This window comes from Chelonoidis abingdonii, chromosome 5, assembly GCF_003597395.2.
Source record: "Chelonoidis abingdonii isolate Lonesome George chromosome 5, CheloAbing_2.0, whole genome shotgun sequence".
NCBI classification, from domain to species: Eukaryota; Metazoa; Chordata; order Testudines; family Testudinidae; genus Chelonoidis; species Chelonoidis abingdonii.
In genome coordinates, this window is record NC_133773.1 from 60,109,054 (window position 1) to 60,128,053 (window position 19,000).

At 39.4% G+C, this 19,000-nt stretch overlaps 1 protein-coding gene across 7 annotated transcripts in view; it reads right to left on the reverse strand.

Annotated features, from left to right (window-relative positions):
• Positions 1–19,000, reverse strand: part of LRBA (LPS responsive beige-like anchor protein) — a 582,443-nt gene that overhangs the window by 152,677 nt on the left and 410,766 nt on the right. For all 7 annotated transcript variants that reach the window (XM_032793241.2, XM_075066317.1, XM_075066316.1 and 4 more), the window contains exons 45-46: positions 11,608–11,748; positions 10,254–10,373 (exon numbers count right to left, since the gene is read on the reverse strand). In XM_032793241.2, the coding sequence (XP_032649132.1) occupies positions 10,254–10,373; positions 11,608–11,748 (261 nt within the window). The remainder of the gene's footprint in view (positions 1–10,253; positions 10,374–11,607; positions 11,749–19,000) is intronic.

Genomic DNA, 19,000 nt, shown 5'->3' on the forward strand with positions numbered 1-19,000 from the left:
GGGCATCTAGCGCAAAATCTGTCTGGGATTTGTCCTTGCTTTGAAACAGGGAGGTTGGACTAGCGATGACCCTGATGGTCCCTTCCACCTTGATATTCTATGTTCTATATGAGCAGTGTTAGTCTTCAACTATTAGATTCAGTGTTGTGTATAATTAAAACTGAGCAAGATTGGTCAGTCTAAACTATTCCTTCATTCTTTCACAGGTAACAGCAGACCAAAGCACTTTCATCAAACAGACTGAAGTCATCTATATTATGGCAATTCTCAAGATATGTCTTTATAACTATAGTGTAGCTACACAAAGGAAAAGATGACAAATCTTTCATACAGCATGGGTGTGTATTCAGTACTGATGGTAGAAGAAACATGGTTCGGCATGCCTCAAAAAAGATAACTGAGCATTCGACAGCCTGCTGTTGTTGACATTGCATTGTTGCAACTTTGATGCATCCCGAGCAAGAGCTTTCCTTCCTAAGATTGAAGAAACATCCTTATTGCTTAGTTTATACAGCAGCGTCAAGAATGTATCTGCACTGACAGTCTAATTGTAGTATACAAAGTCAGAAGTTCATGGCTGTCAATACTTTAAAGGTAATCTCTATAAAATTAATATGTGTTTTTTATCATCAGTAAACAGAATACTCAGCTCTGGATAAAAAAATACTATGTTCTGCTTTTAAAAGCTTCAGTCGAACTGATAATAAATAAAAATGACAGCGAGCTGCTTGCGATTGCAATTTGCACTAAGTATTAATTGCATTGTTAAAGATATAGTAGCGAGAGGTAACGTAAACAGGCTTTTAATGCAATGCACCACCCTTGCAAATCAAAATGTGAACAGGTTCAACGAAAGTTACTGCCAATCGAAATAGTTCGGATTGCTTTGAGCACACAAACTCAAAGGCTTTCATTGGCCATAATGACAAGGATTGGTTATGTAACCAATGCTTCAGTTTTCTTTATCGAAGTGTGATCCAACTGACACATATTGCACCCAAAACATAGCCCGTATGCCCGTGTGAATCTTTCTGTAACTTCCAATGCTCCAAACAAGAACTATGCTTACCAAACTTACGATAAGGGCAACAGATAAAAAGTCGTTCAATCCAATATTATGTATTATTTCATAACGGAGCCAACATGAATTCCCTCTCTCAACTTTCTATTCATGGGCTCTAAATGTTTGTAACTTCTCAACCAGGTAAGAGAGGTAAACCCCTTTTATATATTTTGTTCTCTGTCTCAGTATCTCGTGTAGCTGTTCCACTTGTTATAAATGCTACATATTCAATGGAAACAAGTCTTGCGGTTTGCAGGTTCTATCCCGATCTTGAGTGCCCACGCAGAGGGCTAGTAGATCAGTCACTCACTCACTCTCCTCAATGAGCGATTATTCATTCAAAGTGGAAATCCTTTAACAGGCAAGAAGAGAGCACGTCCACCTTCCTTCCTGAGACTCATTCCCCAATGATTAAGGCACTGTCCTGGAGCAGAAGAACTGGTTTGAGCGCCATCTCTAATATCAGTCAGAGTGGGACCTGAACCTTCTCCTAAATCCGGGTGAGTGCTTCAAACCACTAGGGCTTTGTGTAAGAGAGCTCCCTGACTCCACAGGGTTGTGTGAAATGACTGACCTGGTTACATGTCATATCTATAGGACGATGCCCGGTGGAAGGAAGTGCATCTGCATCTAACTTCCGCCCAATAGCCCCACCTACTATTCGCTCAGGTTAGTAGCCCCTACTCATCATGTTGGCTTGTTGAATCCCATTTCTTGGACACTCTACATCGTTCCAGACTTTGTATGAGGGACTTGGTGCTACCTCCAGATTGTGGATTGTCTTTAGGCAGCAGGTCACCTAAAATCTGGCGTGCAAGTGATCAGTCTGAATTCTTTTTATGTGATCCAGTCTGCGGCAGCTAGTTTCCCGACACCAGGGCTTACTACAGAGATGATGGCTCCTGAAATTCATCTGTTTCAAAGGAGCTCTACTGCGCTTTGTAACGGACTTTCAGTTACCAGCCTGGGGGGGGGACTTTTTTTCTTGGGCCCCCACAGCCCAGAGAAAAGGGCAATTTACCCATCCTCCAGCTGGGCTACGCCCATTCACCAATAAGGGGCCAACCTTGTGACAATGCACAAGAAATTGTTTAATCTAAAGGGGAAATATGATGGACTAGTCCAGATGACGTTGCTTAGCCTTTGACGTTTGATTAGAATCCACACAAAAAGTAGTGAAGCAGTACATGACTGTCTGGAAGAAGAATAATATTTTTGTAGTATGAGTGATATAAAATTCCTCTTAATTGCCAGAACTCGTTTGTTCCATTTCCCAATCGCTGTTATCATTTTCTGTGATCACAGTCACAGTAATAATACTTAAAACACTTGGATGACCAAGTATTCCTTTTCAATGTGTTCAAATACTTTACATCGTGCCTGTGAATAAGGTAGCATTCCGTTAGTATATGTAGAAACTTGAGGCAGAATGGGTGAAGATTTTGTTGGATGAAATAGTGAAAAAAACAAGCTTCACAAAACAATGTACCCACAGAAACAGCCCATAAAGGAAGGAGCACTCAGAATACTGTAAATATATTTAAATGTGCACAAGCCAGTCTATTAAGTGCTGGCATCATTATATAATTTGTGAAAAGTTTTTTGCATGTGTCTTCAGAAAGCACGACAGCACACTAGAGAAATAACATTTTGGAGGCTATCAGAAAAGTTTATTAAAACAGTGCCAAACATTGTCCAAGAGCTGAGACTAGCGAACACAATGTAGTAGCGGCAATATGAAGAAAATGGGAGAAATTCGGCAGGGGCAATATCACCAATTTACTTGTTGCTCTTGGTTTAAATTATTAAGAATAAATTATCATGACTTCAGTTGTTGTATTAATTTGCCCACACAGTATAATATATGGAATATTCCTAGAGAATATCGCTTTTCAATATGCCATTCGCACTCAATTCTGATTGACCATGGAGCTGTAAAACCAGATGTAAAAATATTTGGCACCTACACTTATGGCACATGACAATGTCTCTTACTAAGAACACTGTAGTTTTAGATTTTTAAAAATATTGAAAAAAGGTGGAACTGATCCTCAAGTAAAGCGGTTTGTTAAACATCCCAGCTTAAGAGAAAAAACAAATCTTCAAACACTTCAGCAGCTAGGATGGTCCAGAGGGGGTTCACGAGAACAATACTATTAGACCCACTTACAAGGAAAAATTAAGAAGTAAACTAAATGCATGAGCTGGCTAAAAGACAACAAGGAGAACCTATACCACTATAACAATTGAAGATTACTACTATTTAATTACATTAGCAAAAACCCCACATGCCCCAACCGATCAGATCCCACTGTTTCTGGACACTGTAGCCTGTAAGTATACAGAGTGCTTCTTCAGTATAAAATAAGCTATACGTATATGCAGTAATGCAAAGGACCCTAGAAGCATTATGCCCCAGTGTCTGTGATGGATGTTCGATGGGGTGGGATCGTGATTACTACAGAGAATTCTTTCCTGGCTGGCTGTGTGAGTCATTGCCCACATGCTGTCAGGTTTACTGATCCATTTTGGGGTCGAAAGAATTTTCCTCCAGACAGATTGGCAGAGGCCCTGGAGGTTTTGTCGCCTTCCTCTGCAGCTGGGACACAGGGTCAAAACCTTGCTGAGGGGAGGGATTCTCTGCAGCTTGCAGGTCTTCAAAACCACATTTGAGGACTTCAATAACTCCGACTAGTTAGGTTCTGTTACAGAGTGGCTGGGTGGAGATTCTGTGCCTGCACTGCTGCAGCGAGGTCAGACTAGATGTATAATGGTCCCTTCTGACCTTAAGGCTATGAGTCCATGAGCATAGAATGAAGCTATGAAGCGTTGAGCGAAGTTATTTACCCGACGTAGGTTGCAACTCTCCAGAGATCTGCCCGGCGTCTCTCAGAATTCGGCACTGATCTTCAGTGACTATTGAAAGCATCCAGAGAGTTCTTAATAGGACGTTCAAGGGAAATACATACATCATGTTGTGGGAACAAAATCTCCTGGATAGCTTGCAGTCAATTGACAACCCACCAAAATTGAGCGTTAGGTCAAAAGCTATCATACAATATATGCCTGTATAAAACATAGTATGCTTAAAATGTTGCAGATTAGTCCAAGAAATTAGGTGAGTTACCATTTGGTATTTGTTGAGCAGAACATCTACAGATGTTCAAATGCAGGATTGCGTTTAGTAACCAAAACTGAGTCATACCGGTGTAATATCATAGCTGGGTTCATTATACGTTGATCCCCCCTCCACAAGATGGATAACGGTAAAATGGAAACATTTTTATAATAGCCTTCATAAGCAACCCATATAATTCAGGGTCAGTACAGCTTTCCCGGGTCCGGGCCAGATAAGCCGCTGGTGGGCCGAGAGCTTGTTTTACCTCAAGTTCCGCAGGCACGGAGGTAACCTAAGTAAAACAAAGTGTGCCCGGGCCGCCAGCTGCGATTACCTGACAGGCTGGACCAGGAAGACTGGTGGGAAATTTTTTGTCGGGAGAACTGGGAGTCAGTGAGTAACCCTCTGTGACCATCCCCCAAATGAAACCCTACCCGTAGGCCCCCCCCCAAGACCCGCGCACACTTCCAGCCTGCCACTCCCGGGCTGCAGGCTCTCGGAGGCAGGTGGAGAGCGGTGCTGTTTGGCCAGAACAAAGAGCACTCTGGCCCGCCTCTGTCCCTTCTGGCCTCTGCTGCTCTTCCTTGCTCCCTGTTGGGGGAGGGCTGCTGTCCACCTCCCCTTTCTTACGTTCTAGAGCCAAACCCGCCTTTCTGGGGTGCTTCCCTTTTTACTAAAAAAAAGTTTGGCTGTGAATGAGAATATATGGTATATTACGTAATAAAGTTTAATAATTATCAGGAGTTCAAAACTTTAGATAGATTTCAGGTAGCAGCTGTGTGTCAGGTATCCGCAAAAAGAACAGGATACTTGTGTGGCACCTTAAAGACCACATATTTATTTCAGCATGAGCTTTCGTGAGCTAGAGCTCACTTCTTCGGATGCATAGAATGGAATACACAGACAGGAGATATTTATACATACAGAGAACATGAAAAGGTGGAAATATGCATACCAACAGGAAGAGTCTAATCAATTGAGATGAGCTATCATCAGCAGGAGAAAAAAAACTTTTGAAGTGATAATTAAGATGATCCATAGAAGGCATGAGGAGAACTTAACATAGGGAAATAGATTCAATTAGTGTAATGATCCAACCTTTCCCAGTCTCTGTTCAGGCTTGAGTTAATTGTATCTATTGACAGATGAGGCCAGACATCCTTAAGACTATTTGTGGAGGCTATAAAACCATAGAACAGGATTAACCATGGCCTAGACTGTAGAGATCTTTTGGAATGCCAGAGTTAGGACATAACCTTTGCAGACCACCACCTATCTCACCATAAGGATAGTGTGCGTATACTGTTGTTATGACGCTGCATTATTGCTGCCAACTTGTTTGAGTTGGAGTGTTTGTATCTTTAACAATTGTGTTAACAGAACTATTGCAAAGACAGAAGGTTTTTCCTAAATTTGAGTGTTGCCACTGTGCACATTGGGGTTCCCAACTTAACAGTAATTCTAACAACACTGGGCCTGATTTTAGGACTAGACCCTATCAAATCTCAGTGTTATATAGGAATTTTTATATAATCAATATAATTAAAACATAATTAATAGAGAAGTCTACAAGAGACAATCCTTCCCTCAAAGAGTTTACAATCCAAATAGACAAGACAAACAGTAGATGGGGAAACAGAAGCAGAGAAGTCAAGTGACTTGCTCAAGGTCATGCAGTAGGTCAGTGACAGAGCATGGGGATAGAACTCAGGTTTTCTGAATTCCATTTCAGTGTCATATCCATCGGACCACACTGCATCAAATATAGATAAGATATATTTGCTGTGGTACAAAGAGATATAAATAGGAGGTAATATTAAAAATGGAACATGCGGCCTACAAGAAAAAGCTTCCAGACTGAGCTACGTAAGATTGCGAAATCGTGTCCCATGGAATGCGGTGAAAGACCACAACTTTGAGACATTTGAAATTAAACTGGACACTATACAACAAGATGTACTTCAGGAAACTTGCCTGCATTCGTAAGCAAATTGTCTGGATAAATTTGGCTATATTTTGACCACCATCACCATCATACATAGATGATGAATACATGATTTAAGAGACTCAGCGTGGCAGTCACAGTATGGAACATCTTCACTGTTCCTCCTTGGATAGAACTTTTATGTTTTTAAGGGTCGTCCTAGCTGTGTATATGTGTTGGGGAAGTCTAGGGAGAGACTAAGGAAGAATCAGACACACTTTACATTCTTCCCTATTAAGAATGCATCTCTTTGTAAAGCATTTCCATCGCTGGAACTTACATCGTCATCTTCAGCTGAGGAAATGTCCTGTCCTGACAAATGAAAGCTTATCCCTGGGCTCTGTCAGACAGAATGTCCCTAAATGACTTAAGCATTCTCAGTGGATTGTGAAAGGAAATATAGTTTCTAATGGGAGGAAGACGGAGGTTACAGAAAGCAAGGCCCATAACCCTAATATGCATTTGATGTTGGTTGGGAAGCACATATAGAGTCCAGTGTACCAATGTGATGAGCTCTTCTTGACTTGTCCAAGTCAGGAAGGAGCTACAGCAAGCGGGACTAGTCTGAGCTTCTGTGTGACCTTGTCATTCAGCATCATGTACAAAGAATTGAAGCAGTCTAGTACAGAGATGAGGAAGACTAGGAAAACTGACTGTCTTCATCCAAGAGGAAGAACTGCAGTCTCCTAGCTAACCAAAGACGTAAAAAAGCATTTCTCATCACTTGTATGGGCACACCAGTGAGTTCAGCAGAGCTAAGACTGCTCAAACATCTTGAAAATGAGAAGCCAAATACCCTTGCTAGAGAAGCCATCATTGTTTCTGCCATTTCTTCTAAGTACTTCCCTCTTGGTATTAGCATAATCTCTGCCTTTCTTGGATAAAAGATGGGTCAGCTATTTTTCATACACAGATTCACTAAGTGTCATGGTGACATTGTTACATCCTTCAGAGAATAAAATAAAAACTGGGTGTCATGACATATTGATGGTATTTAAATTCATGATTTCCCTAATGCTGAAAACTAGAAGAGTAAGTTCAACTCTCATGGGACTACAAGTGTGAACATTTATGTGGAAGAATAGATGCCATCACAACTCTGTGGGAATCTAGCCAAAAAGGAAACAGAGCAAGCTCAACCCCACACACCAACAGGCCTGTAGTGTACTATGACAAATGTTATCTAAGGCTTTTTATAGATGTAACAGTATTAGAATGGATAATTGTCCATTGTCTGGATCAGACAGAGCAGCATGATTTCCACATCATATGAACCTGATTTGGGTAGGCCAAGAATACTGATGGAGTTCAGCTGCTAAAACTGGCTTGCCACGACTTTCTCAACAACTGGACCTGGAACAGATCATGTAGGAGTCTTTTTCTTTTTTAACTTCTCCATTTCTATGAAGTGTAAAGCCAAGGACTGAATATACACCTATAGGTACTTTATCCTTTGACACTGCAAGGGCTGATCCCTCCGAAAGAAGGTGGAGATGGAACTTGATCGGACAATGTGAGGAAATCTCTACAGTTTCTGGGGAGAGATGACTTCAGTTCCCATTGTTCTTAAATCAGATACCTCTCAACCTTTCTTCTACACAAAGTTAAAGATAATAAACACATTTTCAGAGACAGTCAGAGCTGATGAGAAGGGCCCTACCAAATTCATGGCCACGAAAAAAACCTCATGGACTATGAAATCTGGTCTTTGACCATGAAAACTGGTCTCGTGTGTGCTTTTACCCTATACTATACAGATTTCATGGGCGAGACCAGCATTTCTCAAATTGGGGGTCCTGACCCAAAAGGGAGTTGCAAGGAGGTTGCAAGGTTATTTTATAGGGGGGTCGCAGTATTACCGCCCCTACTTCTGCGCTACCTTAAGAACATAAGAACGGCCGTACCGGGTCAGACCAAAGATCCATCTAGCTCAGTATCTGTCTACTGACAGTGGCCAATGCCAGGTGCCCCAGAGGGAGTGAACCTTACAGGAAATGATCAAGTGATCTCTCTCCTGTCATCCATCTCCACCCTCTGACAAACAGAGGCTAGGGGACACCATTCTGGTTCCACCTTCAAGCTGGGTGTCCAGAGAGTGGGGGCTGTTGGTCACGCGCCCAGCTATGAAGGTAGCACCCTGCCAGCAGTAGCACAGAAGAGTGGCAATACCATACAAAGGCACCCTTACTTCTATGTTGCTGCTGATGGCAGTTCTGCCTTCAGAGCTGGGATCCCGGTGGGCAGCCACTGCTTTCCAGCTGCCCAGGTCTGAAGGCAGTGCATAAGTAAGGGTAGCAGTACTGCAATCCCCCCTACAATAACGTCATGACCCCCGCCCAACGCCTTTTTGGGTCAAGACTCCTACAATTACAACACAGTGAAATTTCAGATTTAAATAGCTGAAATCATGAAATTTATTATTTTTTAAATTCTATGACCATGAAATTGACCAAAATGGGCCATGAATTTGGTAGGGCTCTACTGACAAGGTATATAAACTTCAAAATATCCTACTTCTCATTAGTTGGGCACCCTCCTCTCAGAAAACTGTGAGAATTATGGAGGTGCCTAGGAACAACTTCATAATCAAAACTGTATCCTATAATCAGCTTAAAACTGGGCATGAATTCCTCTTTTTCTCTAAAAGCAGATAGCCAACTGGTGTGAAATTTCATGAGGTAGTTTTATGCCCTTTGAATTTTCTGTGTCATTTTTGTTTGCTTTCTCTTCATACATTTTTAATAGGAAGTCTTTGCATTTGGAATCTGGCTGAAATATTTCCACTTCAGTCTTACTTTTCAATGCTGAAAGATTTATTTTAAAAACATTATCTACACAAAAATTTATAAAGGTTTGAATTTGGAGTAGTACTAGTGTAGCAAGTAGTTTAAAAAATTGGATGTAGGATCAGTTCTAGCTATTATTCATATTATCATTGAAAACGTATGGATTGTGCACCTAAATCTGACTGAGGCAAAAAAGCAAAAACACACAAAGTGTCAGGAGCTACACTTTTCTGACAGATTGTATCTTACAATGGCAAAGGGTTCATACACAGCAGCTCACACAAAATCTCCAGCTGGTTGCATTTCTAATCCCACGCAGATCCACTCTCTGTCACCATGACTCATCTCCACTTAACCACTTAGTAGTACAAACCAAGAAATTAATACACAAAAAGAGCGTCACTGTGAAGCAGTTAGATTTGTTACATATATAAACGTATCTCACACAGAGTTACCTAAGAAAGTGAACAGTGAAACCACCTAACAATACACTCTACTCCACCACCCAGAAAGTACAGACTTCACCATTACTACTACCACCGCTACCAGGCACCTTCTCCCAATCTGTGCCCCTCCTTCACCTTACCCCTTCCCCTCCTATTCCCTGCCCTCCACAGGTCCAGCTCTTGTATCCTCTGCATTTGATTTAGGCAGTGAGCCCCAGGCTGGAGCATGCTCATTGCAGACAATCTTTGGGGAATTTAAATGATAAAATCTAAGGTGTGAAAGGTGATTTTTCAGAGGCTTATAATTAGGCCAAATTTGGTGGATTTTCCTGGGGATGGCAAAAGGTCCCTGACAGAAAGTCCCTGTTCCAAAGGAAAGGGGCATTAAAACATTTCAAAGAAAAGGTCACTACATTTTTTTAACATGGACAAAACAACATTTTTTTTCTTGCCCTGTTCTTTGAATGGCTCAATTATTTGGCTTCAATTTTTCAAAAAAATTCAACCAGCAGCAGACACCCAGCATGGAAAATTTCAGCCCAAAGGATTCAAGCTTGGCAAAGTTATAAGGAACAGAAAACAGACTAATAATGGGAAGTGTGAGGCAACCTTAGCAAGTGATATTACCACCCTTGCCTAAAAAAAAAAGTTTGCAGGGTTGTTGGAGCTGTGGTGGTCCCAGGAGATCAGAGAGACAAGGTGGGTGAGGTAAATTATTTTATTGGACCAACGTCTGTTGGTGAGAGACACAAGCTTTTGGGCTATACAGAGCGTTTCTTCAAGTTTGCTCTTATAATATATAATACAGTGCAGTATGTGTTAACAGCTTTCACAAAAGCTAAACACAGTATTTTACCTTTATATCAGAAGTGTCACGCTGGCTGTTGCGCCATGCTCTTGAAACTGACGAAAAAGTTCTATCTGCATGGTCAAACTTCCCGCCTTGTACATGTAGGAAAAATGTTGTAAAGGGCTCCTATTAAAGAAAGAAAAAAAAAAGAAGTGATAGTTTTTGAAAGAAATGTGATAAAAATGGCACCTGCCATGTCCGAAGTTTTGGTTACTCTTATTTCATTTCCTGGTGCATCAGTGGTTAATTGAGACACGTTATTTCTGCTACCCACCTGATGAATAATTGAGGCATAGCTGTTTTTGTGTATGAGGAACCCTTAATTCTACTCTGCTGTGCTCATTGTAAATTAAGACAAATAAAAGCTTGTAAAAATGGAAGGGAAATATTTACAGATCAGTTGTGACATGAATTGCTTTTAAACACATTAAGAAGAAAAAGCTGAATTTTTTTTAATCTAAGGGTTTGTGTGGTTTTTTTGTTTATTTTTAGATAAAGTGTCTCCAAAAATAATTGCATGGCTTAATCAGCTAAGATTTTTTCTTTTGTTCAAGTTTATCTATTAATGCAAATAAATATTTTAATACTTAATGTAACTTTACCATTGTTACGGCTTAATATGTAATTTATGATTTAGAAAAGAAAAATGTTTGAAAGATTTAAAAGCCTCCTCTTAGTTAAAGAACACTTAAGCACATATTAGTGGGTAATTGCTTAAAATTAGCTAAGCACTATAAATTACTTCAAGGATTTATGTATGCTTGCACCATTCTAACAAGCTTTAATTAATGACGTGCTGCTAATGCTTTCCCAGAGAAATTACTTTCTAGAAGATAAATCACCTTTCAATTTTACAGAAACATGCACTGTTTAACCAATATAGAATCAATACGTTGCATCCACGTTACCTGCACGTATATTGCAACATCATTTAAAACAAATATGACAATGTACAATCTTATGAGCATATTAAGACATCTCATTTTAACTTTTAGGGATGAAAATCAAATACATTCATAAGAATTTACAATTTTTCAGAGTACACCCGAATGAAAAAATCATCTGAGGAAGAGAAGTTAAGCCTATTTAATGTAATACAATGAGGTCTACTTGAAAAGCCTATTTTAAAGGAAAAAGAGCTTTTACATGATTTGAGAAGGCTACCCCATAAAAATTAAAACACGTTCAGAGTTTGGAACAGATTTTATCCTTGGAAACTGAAACAAGTTGCTGATAATCAATTACTTCAAAATCTCAGTTGCCTTATATCCTGTTGGGTTTTAATTTGCTCATGGTTTCTGATTATTTGTTGCTTTCATTATTATTTAAAAGTAGATGTATTTTCAACGACTGTACTTACAATTCTCAACAACCAAGTGAGCGCAAAACTTGCAGTTGAGTAATGAGTGCCATAGTGAAACTTTGGAACCTGATCATCTTCCCATGATTCATATCGCTCTGTGAAGAATGCTGCTCTCTTTGGGTTTAGAGCACCAATAGGCTAAAACAAAGGAGACAATCACTACATCATAATCATTACCAGTTTTCAGTGTTTTTGCAAAGAAAATTATTAGCATGCATGAAAATATGTTGTCTAGGTTTTTTGTTTTTTTCTTGTTTGTTTTTTGCAAAAGCAGACAGAGATGGTATATGGATGAAGACAGATGTGGATCTCAAACTTGGATAACATATATACACAGGTGATGGAAGCAGCTGTTACGTTCCACCAGTACAGTTTAATTTCAGTTGAACACTGATCATCACTAACAAGCATTTCACAGCAGAAAATATTACATGAAGTGGGTCCTAGCTGTGTGATGTTTTGTGGACTGTTGAATGAGTTGTGAGAAACAGTTAAAAACATGGGTTTGGACCTTGATGTTTTACGAAAGGTGTCAGGTTGACCAACAGTGAGAGGGAATGTCAACAGTGTAGCTGGAATGTTGATATTAGTACTAGTGTTTGATTTTTTTGTTTGGTTTCTTGCTGTTGGCGCTGTTTTATTTTGCTTTTTTTATGATAACCAATCCCAAGATAAATTATGCCTAAAGAATAAGATATGATTGCATGTAATGCAGGAAAATGAGAAAGAATAAATGAGAGAAATTAGTGAATCAGACAAATTATATCAGAATATATATATTGTGGTAGAAAAGGATTTTATCTGATTTAGCAAACGTATTTCAGGGAAGAATGAAACTGACTTCAAGAACTATCTTTTTTGTTACAGAACCATTTTGGAATCTCCATCTGTACAGATTTTCCCTAAAGACTCAGCTATGCTGGAGGGAAAAAAAGGAGAAATAAGATCATTTGTAAAAAAAACAGTATGAATTAAAAATAGAATCAGAGCTGTATCTGTATAGTACTGTAGCATTTTAAGTATTCACTTAAATTGCTCCTATTTTTATTACCCTGCAAATGAGTATACCCCAAATCAATAGTTATAGAATTACATTCCTTGAATATAAAGCTAAAACCAATTAGGATTGATTTCATTCTCTTTTGAAAAAAATGGTATCATGCAGAGATCCATACAGCTAAAATCCACAGTATTGATTCTCACTATTATTGTTACAGTTGGTTTCTTAAGCTTGCAACAGGACAACCATCAAGACATGCCACATTTATTTTCAAGCAAATAAAAAAAAAGTCCCCAAACGACAGAAAGCTTAGGAGGAAAAAAACAAACAAAAAACCCCAACGAACCACAGAGCTGTGCACTGACAATGATACACTATCAGCTTACTCAGAGAAGTTACAGTGGGAATACACACATTGAATTATACATTACACGAATGCACTGATTTATTGTGGTAATAACATCCACCTCATTAAAAGATTCTGCTTTGCTGCAGTCGGAGAGCTACATATTGTTTACTGCTATAAATTAATGGCAGTGCACAAAACACTGTGGAACCCCTCTAACAATAGATCTGTAATGACAGTGCTGTATATCACAGCTTCCTCAGCAGCTTCATAATAAAATGGAGACAATGTATTGGTCTAATACATTCTACCATGCTGGCCCATATTTTTCTGACAACTGATTTAGCAGAAGAGGTGATTCAACAATGCTATAAAGTGCTGTAAACCGTTAACTAAGCTTGAGCCATACTGGAAATCATTGTATAGTGGCTATTCAAAAATCCTTCCCAAAGCTGAATTTGATTAAAAATGTTAATCCAAATTTCTTAGTAATGCATATATTTGGAAATTAATAGGTAACCGTTGTTAACTACTGAGGTTGGGGATGAGAGCTGATTCTTCTTCCTGATGGCAAAAAGAGGTAATCCACACAAAGCTATGTAAATGTATTTATAGAAAAGATGGAAGCAGAGTTGCTCACTAGCCAACATGGTTTCCTTACGGCTACAAATCGGAGAAAAATGACAAACTGAAAGCTATCGCCTTCATCCTCAGTAATTCCATTCTTTGTTGCTGCAGATGGAATGGAAGAAGTAGATCTTAGTCTGTAGATTAAATGATCAGATACTCCTATTAGTGTATGAAGAGAAGCAAAAATATGGTAAGTTTGTTTTTGTTCTGCTTATTTTAAAAGAGTTAACGATCTTGCGCTCAGTCAGAGGTACATACAAAAGCTACAGATGAGGGAACATGGAGATTCCAATCTTTCCAGGAATATTAAACTTTTATAGCGTTCTTGGTGTAGCAGTATTTTTTAAACATACTTTCTGGTCTAGTATTGACTATAGCAAATCCCAGTCTTTGGACCACTTTAAATTTCCTTCCTTTAAAAGGGACTAAAGCAGATTTGGACTGTTGAAAAGCAATCAATTACAATGTGCTGATATTTGGTGGTTTTGCTAATTTAAAATATGCCTTGGCACTACGGTGTGTTGCTGTATTCATTAGTTATGGATCTTCTGTTGATTCTACTGCTTTACATGCTGTACTTATGAGAGCAGTTCCACATCTTGCCTGCATTTTCAGGTACAGAAGCCCTGTCTCAGAGTCAAAGCCCATTGTCAGAATGCCATTTGTACATTTCTCTCGTCTAGACAAATATGACTTTTCACAGTGTCTATCACATAAGCACCCATCAGGTGCATCCTCTTCCTGGCCCTCTGAACTGGAGCTTTTTTCTGATCTATTCCATTAATAGTTTTTCTAGTTCTTCTATTATTTGGTTGACAACATGTTATTCATGTTGAAACTATCTTTTTCACTTATTTCTGCTCTTGATGACTCCATCTGTTATGTCAGAACCCTCTAAAAAGAACTATCTGTCTTATTTTATATATTTTGGACGGTTGTGAAGATTTTATTTTTTGTAATACATTTCTGTAGTACCAGCTGGAAAACTTTTTGGTCTCCTCATAATGCTTTCTCTGTCTGTAAGTACTATCATTGTCCTTGAAGCTAAACATTTGTCACCCCCTTACAACTGTGTCCTCAAAGTCTTGTAACTCCTGTTTCCCTTAAGAGTATTCTGAAGAACATTTTCTTGTCTTCCTGTTTTTCTTAATCTCAACGGCTGATTTTCATTAATAAATGTTCAGTCACTGCTTACTTGTTTGTTACCTCCTACATTGGTTCCATGGGCGTACCCAATGTCATAACCTATTAGGTTTTCATTTTCTTTATTGAAGATTTTAGCATCACTCCTACAGATTACACAACTTCTAATGAATAAGCTTTTTTCTAAGAATATTTGGCCTATATTCTTACTGGTCAGTTTGAGCCTCTCTCCCATTTCACACTTATTCTGAGTTTGCAAAATGGCATGAAACATCATGAATGGTAGGGGGGCAAGGACAACGGAGAAAGAAAGGGCCATAACTTTATCAACGTACTCAATAATGTAACAAAGGATAATTCTTGAAAGGAAAAGACTCATTTTTGCTTTGCAGACCGCTTTGGCCCCAGATAGACCCGCTACAGAACTTGTCATAGGTGATGGGCGTTAAATAATGATGGCCCTTCCTTATGGCATCCCCCGCTACTAAAGGATCGTCTCCACCCATTTAAACCTCTGACCCACAATGTGCTCCTGCTATAACGGCTAGGATGTTTTAGCCTCTAAGTGTTGTGTTTCTCAGGATATAAGCTACTAAAGTTGTATCTGAATTGAAGTGGCAGGAAAAAAAAATATGAAGACAGTAAGCACAACAACATATGTTTCTTTTAAAGTTACATACTTAGGCTAGAAATACTTTGGCAGTAATAAAATATATACAGTAATAAAAAATTAAACAGCATTATTTAAAAAAACAAAATCTGATCCTGACCTTGCTTCTCCTCTTGATTTTTTCATCTTTTTCTGCCTGATTTTACCCACTATCTGAAGTTTTGTAAATCTAATTGTTTGCTCTGTTGAGTTATGCTTCTCAGCATATTTGCTAAGTATGATCTCTGTTCTTCCTAGGATTTATTTTCAAGAACACTTATCTGGTTTTCATTATTGAGATTTTTCAATAACTTGTGTTTGATCAAATGCAAATCTTCAGGAAAGGTATCCAGTCTTGATTTGAAGACATCATGGAATCATAGAGGATTAGGGTTGGAAGAGACCTTAGGAGGTCATCTAGTCCAATACCCTGCTCAAAGCAGGACCAACACCAACTAAATCATCCCAGCCAGGGCTTGGTCAAGACGGGCCTTAAAAACCTCTAAGGATGGAGATTTCACCACCTACCTAGGTAACCCATTCCAGTGCTTCACCACCCTCCTAGTGTTTCCTAATATCCAACCTAGTCTTCCCCCACTGCAACCTGAGACCATTGCTCCTTGTTCTGTCATCTGCCAACACTGGCAACAGCCAAGCTCCATCCTCTTTGGAATCCCCCTTCAGGTAGCTGAAGGCTGCTATCAAATCTCCGCTCACTCTTCTCTTCTCCAGACTAAACAAGCCCAGTTCCCTCAGCCTCTCCTCGTAAGTCATGTGCCCCAGCCCCCTAATCAATCTCATGCCCTTGGCTGGACTCTCTTCAATTTGCCCACATCCTTTCTGTAGTGGGGGGGCCCAAAACTGGATGCAATACTCCAGATGTGGCCTCCCCAGTGCCAAATAGAGGGGAATAATCACTTTCCTCGATCTGCATCAAGAGATGAAGAATTCACACTTCCTTTGGTAGTTTGTTCCAGTGGTTAATCATCCTCCCTGTTAAAAATGTGTGCCTCATTTCCCATTTGAACTTGACAGGCTTCAGCTTCCAGCCACTGGTTCTTGTTATGCCTTTCTCTGTTAAATTAAAGAGCCCTTTAGTAACCAATAGTTTCTCTCATTATGGTATTTATACACTGTGATCAAGTCACCTCTCAGTCTTCTTTTTCATAAACTAAACAGATTGAGCACTTTAAGTCTCTCACTGTAAGGCACGTTCTCTAGCCCTTGAGTCACTTTTGTGGTTCTTTTCTGCATTCATCCTAATTTTTCAACATCTTTTCTTAAATGTAGATGCCAGAACTGTGCACAGTATTCTAGTATCTGTCTCACCAGTGTGGTATACAAAGGTAAGATCACCTCTATTCCTATTCACTACTCCCCTATTTACACATTGAAGGATTGCATTAGCACTTTTTGTCACAGCATCACACTGGAAGCTCATCTTGAGTTGCTTGTCCCCTATAACTCTTAAATCCTTTTCAGAGTCACTACATTCCAAGACACAGTCCCCCCATTCTGTAGGTATGGCTTACATTCCTTACCCCTGCATGTAAAACGTTGTGTTTTAATATTGCCAAATGCATTTTGTTTGAATGGGCCAGCTTACCAATCACTCCAGACTAGTCTCTGACTGCCCTGTTTTCATCCTTATTTACCATTCTGCCAATCTTGGTCATCCACAAATTTTATCAGCAGTGATTTCCTATTTAGTTCTTAACATTATTCTATACAGTCTGATTCACAGTGGCTGTGAATACTTCCAATTTATATTTTAAGCCCTAGAGCAGGCTGGCAGTGCTTAATAGCATTATTAGTTCCATCAGCTGTTAGGGAGCTAGTAGGGATGTTGGGTTTGAATAACTCTAGGGTTTGAATTCTCTGTTGGAATTGTCCCATGATTAGCATAACAAGTGAGTGTACTCAAATTATTTTATCTCAGAGTGTGGCTCTCTTGTAATTGTGCTGCCTCCTTTCCCAATCACTGGAGATGTACCTTTAACATCTGACACCAATAAAGTGCGTATCCATTTGACATTTGTTCACATTCCATCTACTGAAACTTCTTCCCCTGTGACAAAGGCATACCATTATGCACATGATCACAGATATAACAGATGGTTTTGAATAAAGGTATCTCAAAGAATTATCTGGTATCTAGCACTGCAGTCCAACAAACAGAGTGTGTGTGTGTGTGACATAGACAATAATGAAAGTAATTCTTGAAGGTAACAGTTAAACATTAAGTACAGCTGATATTACAATCATTTCCAAAATATAAACAGGTTTCATATGCAAGTGAGAATAAGTATCATCTACAAAATATATATATCAAAGCTCACCATACTAAAACAGTTCACAAAGAAAATGAAGAAAAAAATACCATATCACATAAATGGTCACTGAAACCACACAGGATCTTCCTGTATATGCAAGTATGTGTGTATGCCCAGACATAAAAGCCAGTCAAGGATATTCCTCTACATCAAACTTGCTGTTACTTTGAGATGCAAATTAATTTTTCACTCAAACATTTTTTATTTTACTCTGGTGAAGAGAGACAGATAAATGGCCTCCAGTGGGCTCATTTAAAACTTGTATGCACTGTTTAGGGTGCAGACAACTATTTCTCATCAGCTCCTTTATCTAACTGACAAGAATAACCAACAGACTGATCAGCATTTTTCTCAAATCCAGTCTCTTTGGATATTTTTTCATGTACTGCATATGGATAAAATGGAAGACAGGCACCCCTTTGAATACCTGGGCTTCTTTCTTTGTGGGTATTCTGGTTGTCAATCTCAGGAGCAGGATGATACTGCTCTACTGGAGGTGGTACTTGTCAGGTTTCCTATAAGGGGCCAGGGTGTAAATCCTTAAGGACTTCAGCACTTCCCTTGAGTCCTGAAGAAATAGAGTGCTTTCATTTGCTTTCTGGTGGGACAGGTCCTATATGGTGGTATGTACCTCATGGTATGCCAGATGCCTGGAACCATAAGTGACTGCCACATCTATTAAGTGAGGAAACAGTATTTGGGAACCAGGACCTAGGAGTTCGCCCCCAGAATAAAGTGAAGTTGATAAATATGCTTTGTGCCCTAAAGGGTCCAAATTTATTTTTATCTTTACATGCATCTTTCATAAACTTCAATTTTTCGTATATTACCAAAACAACCAGAGATCCTGAGTCTCAACTGGCATAAGAGTGTTCAAAGCCCTTTGGGGGCACCTGATATCTCTTCTCCACTCTTTTCACAGTGGGAGGAAGAGTGGCCAGTGTCTGCCACAATCCTTTAGCCAGTTCCAGGATCCCCTCTTTAATAGAGAAGTCAATACTAGCCAGCATTGTCATGCTCAAGATAACAAAGAGTTGGCTGAACTTCTCTTTCCAGTGTCTCCACAATGAGGGACAGGAAATCCTGAAATGCTTTAAAGCTATTTATCACCAGTCCTGGGACTGGTGTCGTGTCATATGGTGATAAGGACAATTTCTTGAGTGAAGATAGACAGATCTCTCTTGCTCCCAGAGGGCCTCTTTGGCTCAGCAGTGGCTGACTTGGTTAATGATGCCACTGTGGAATGGAATCTCCTCCTCTTTATGGAAACGTGGGAGGGAGATCTGCTC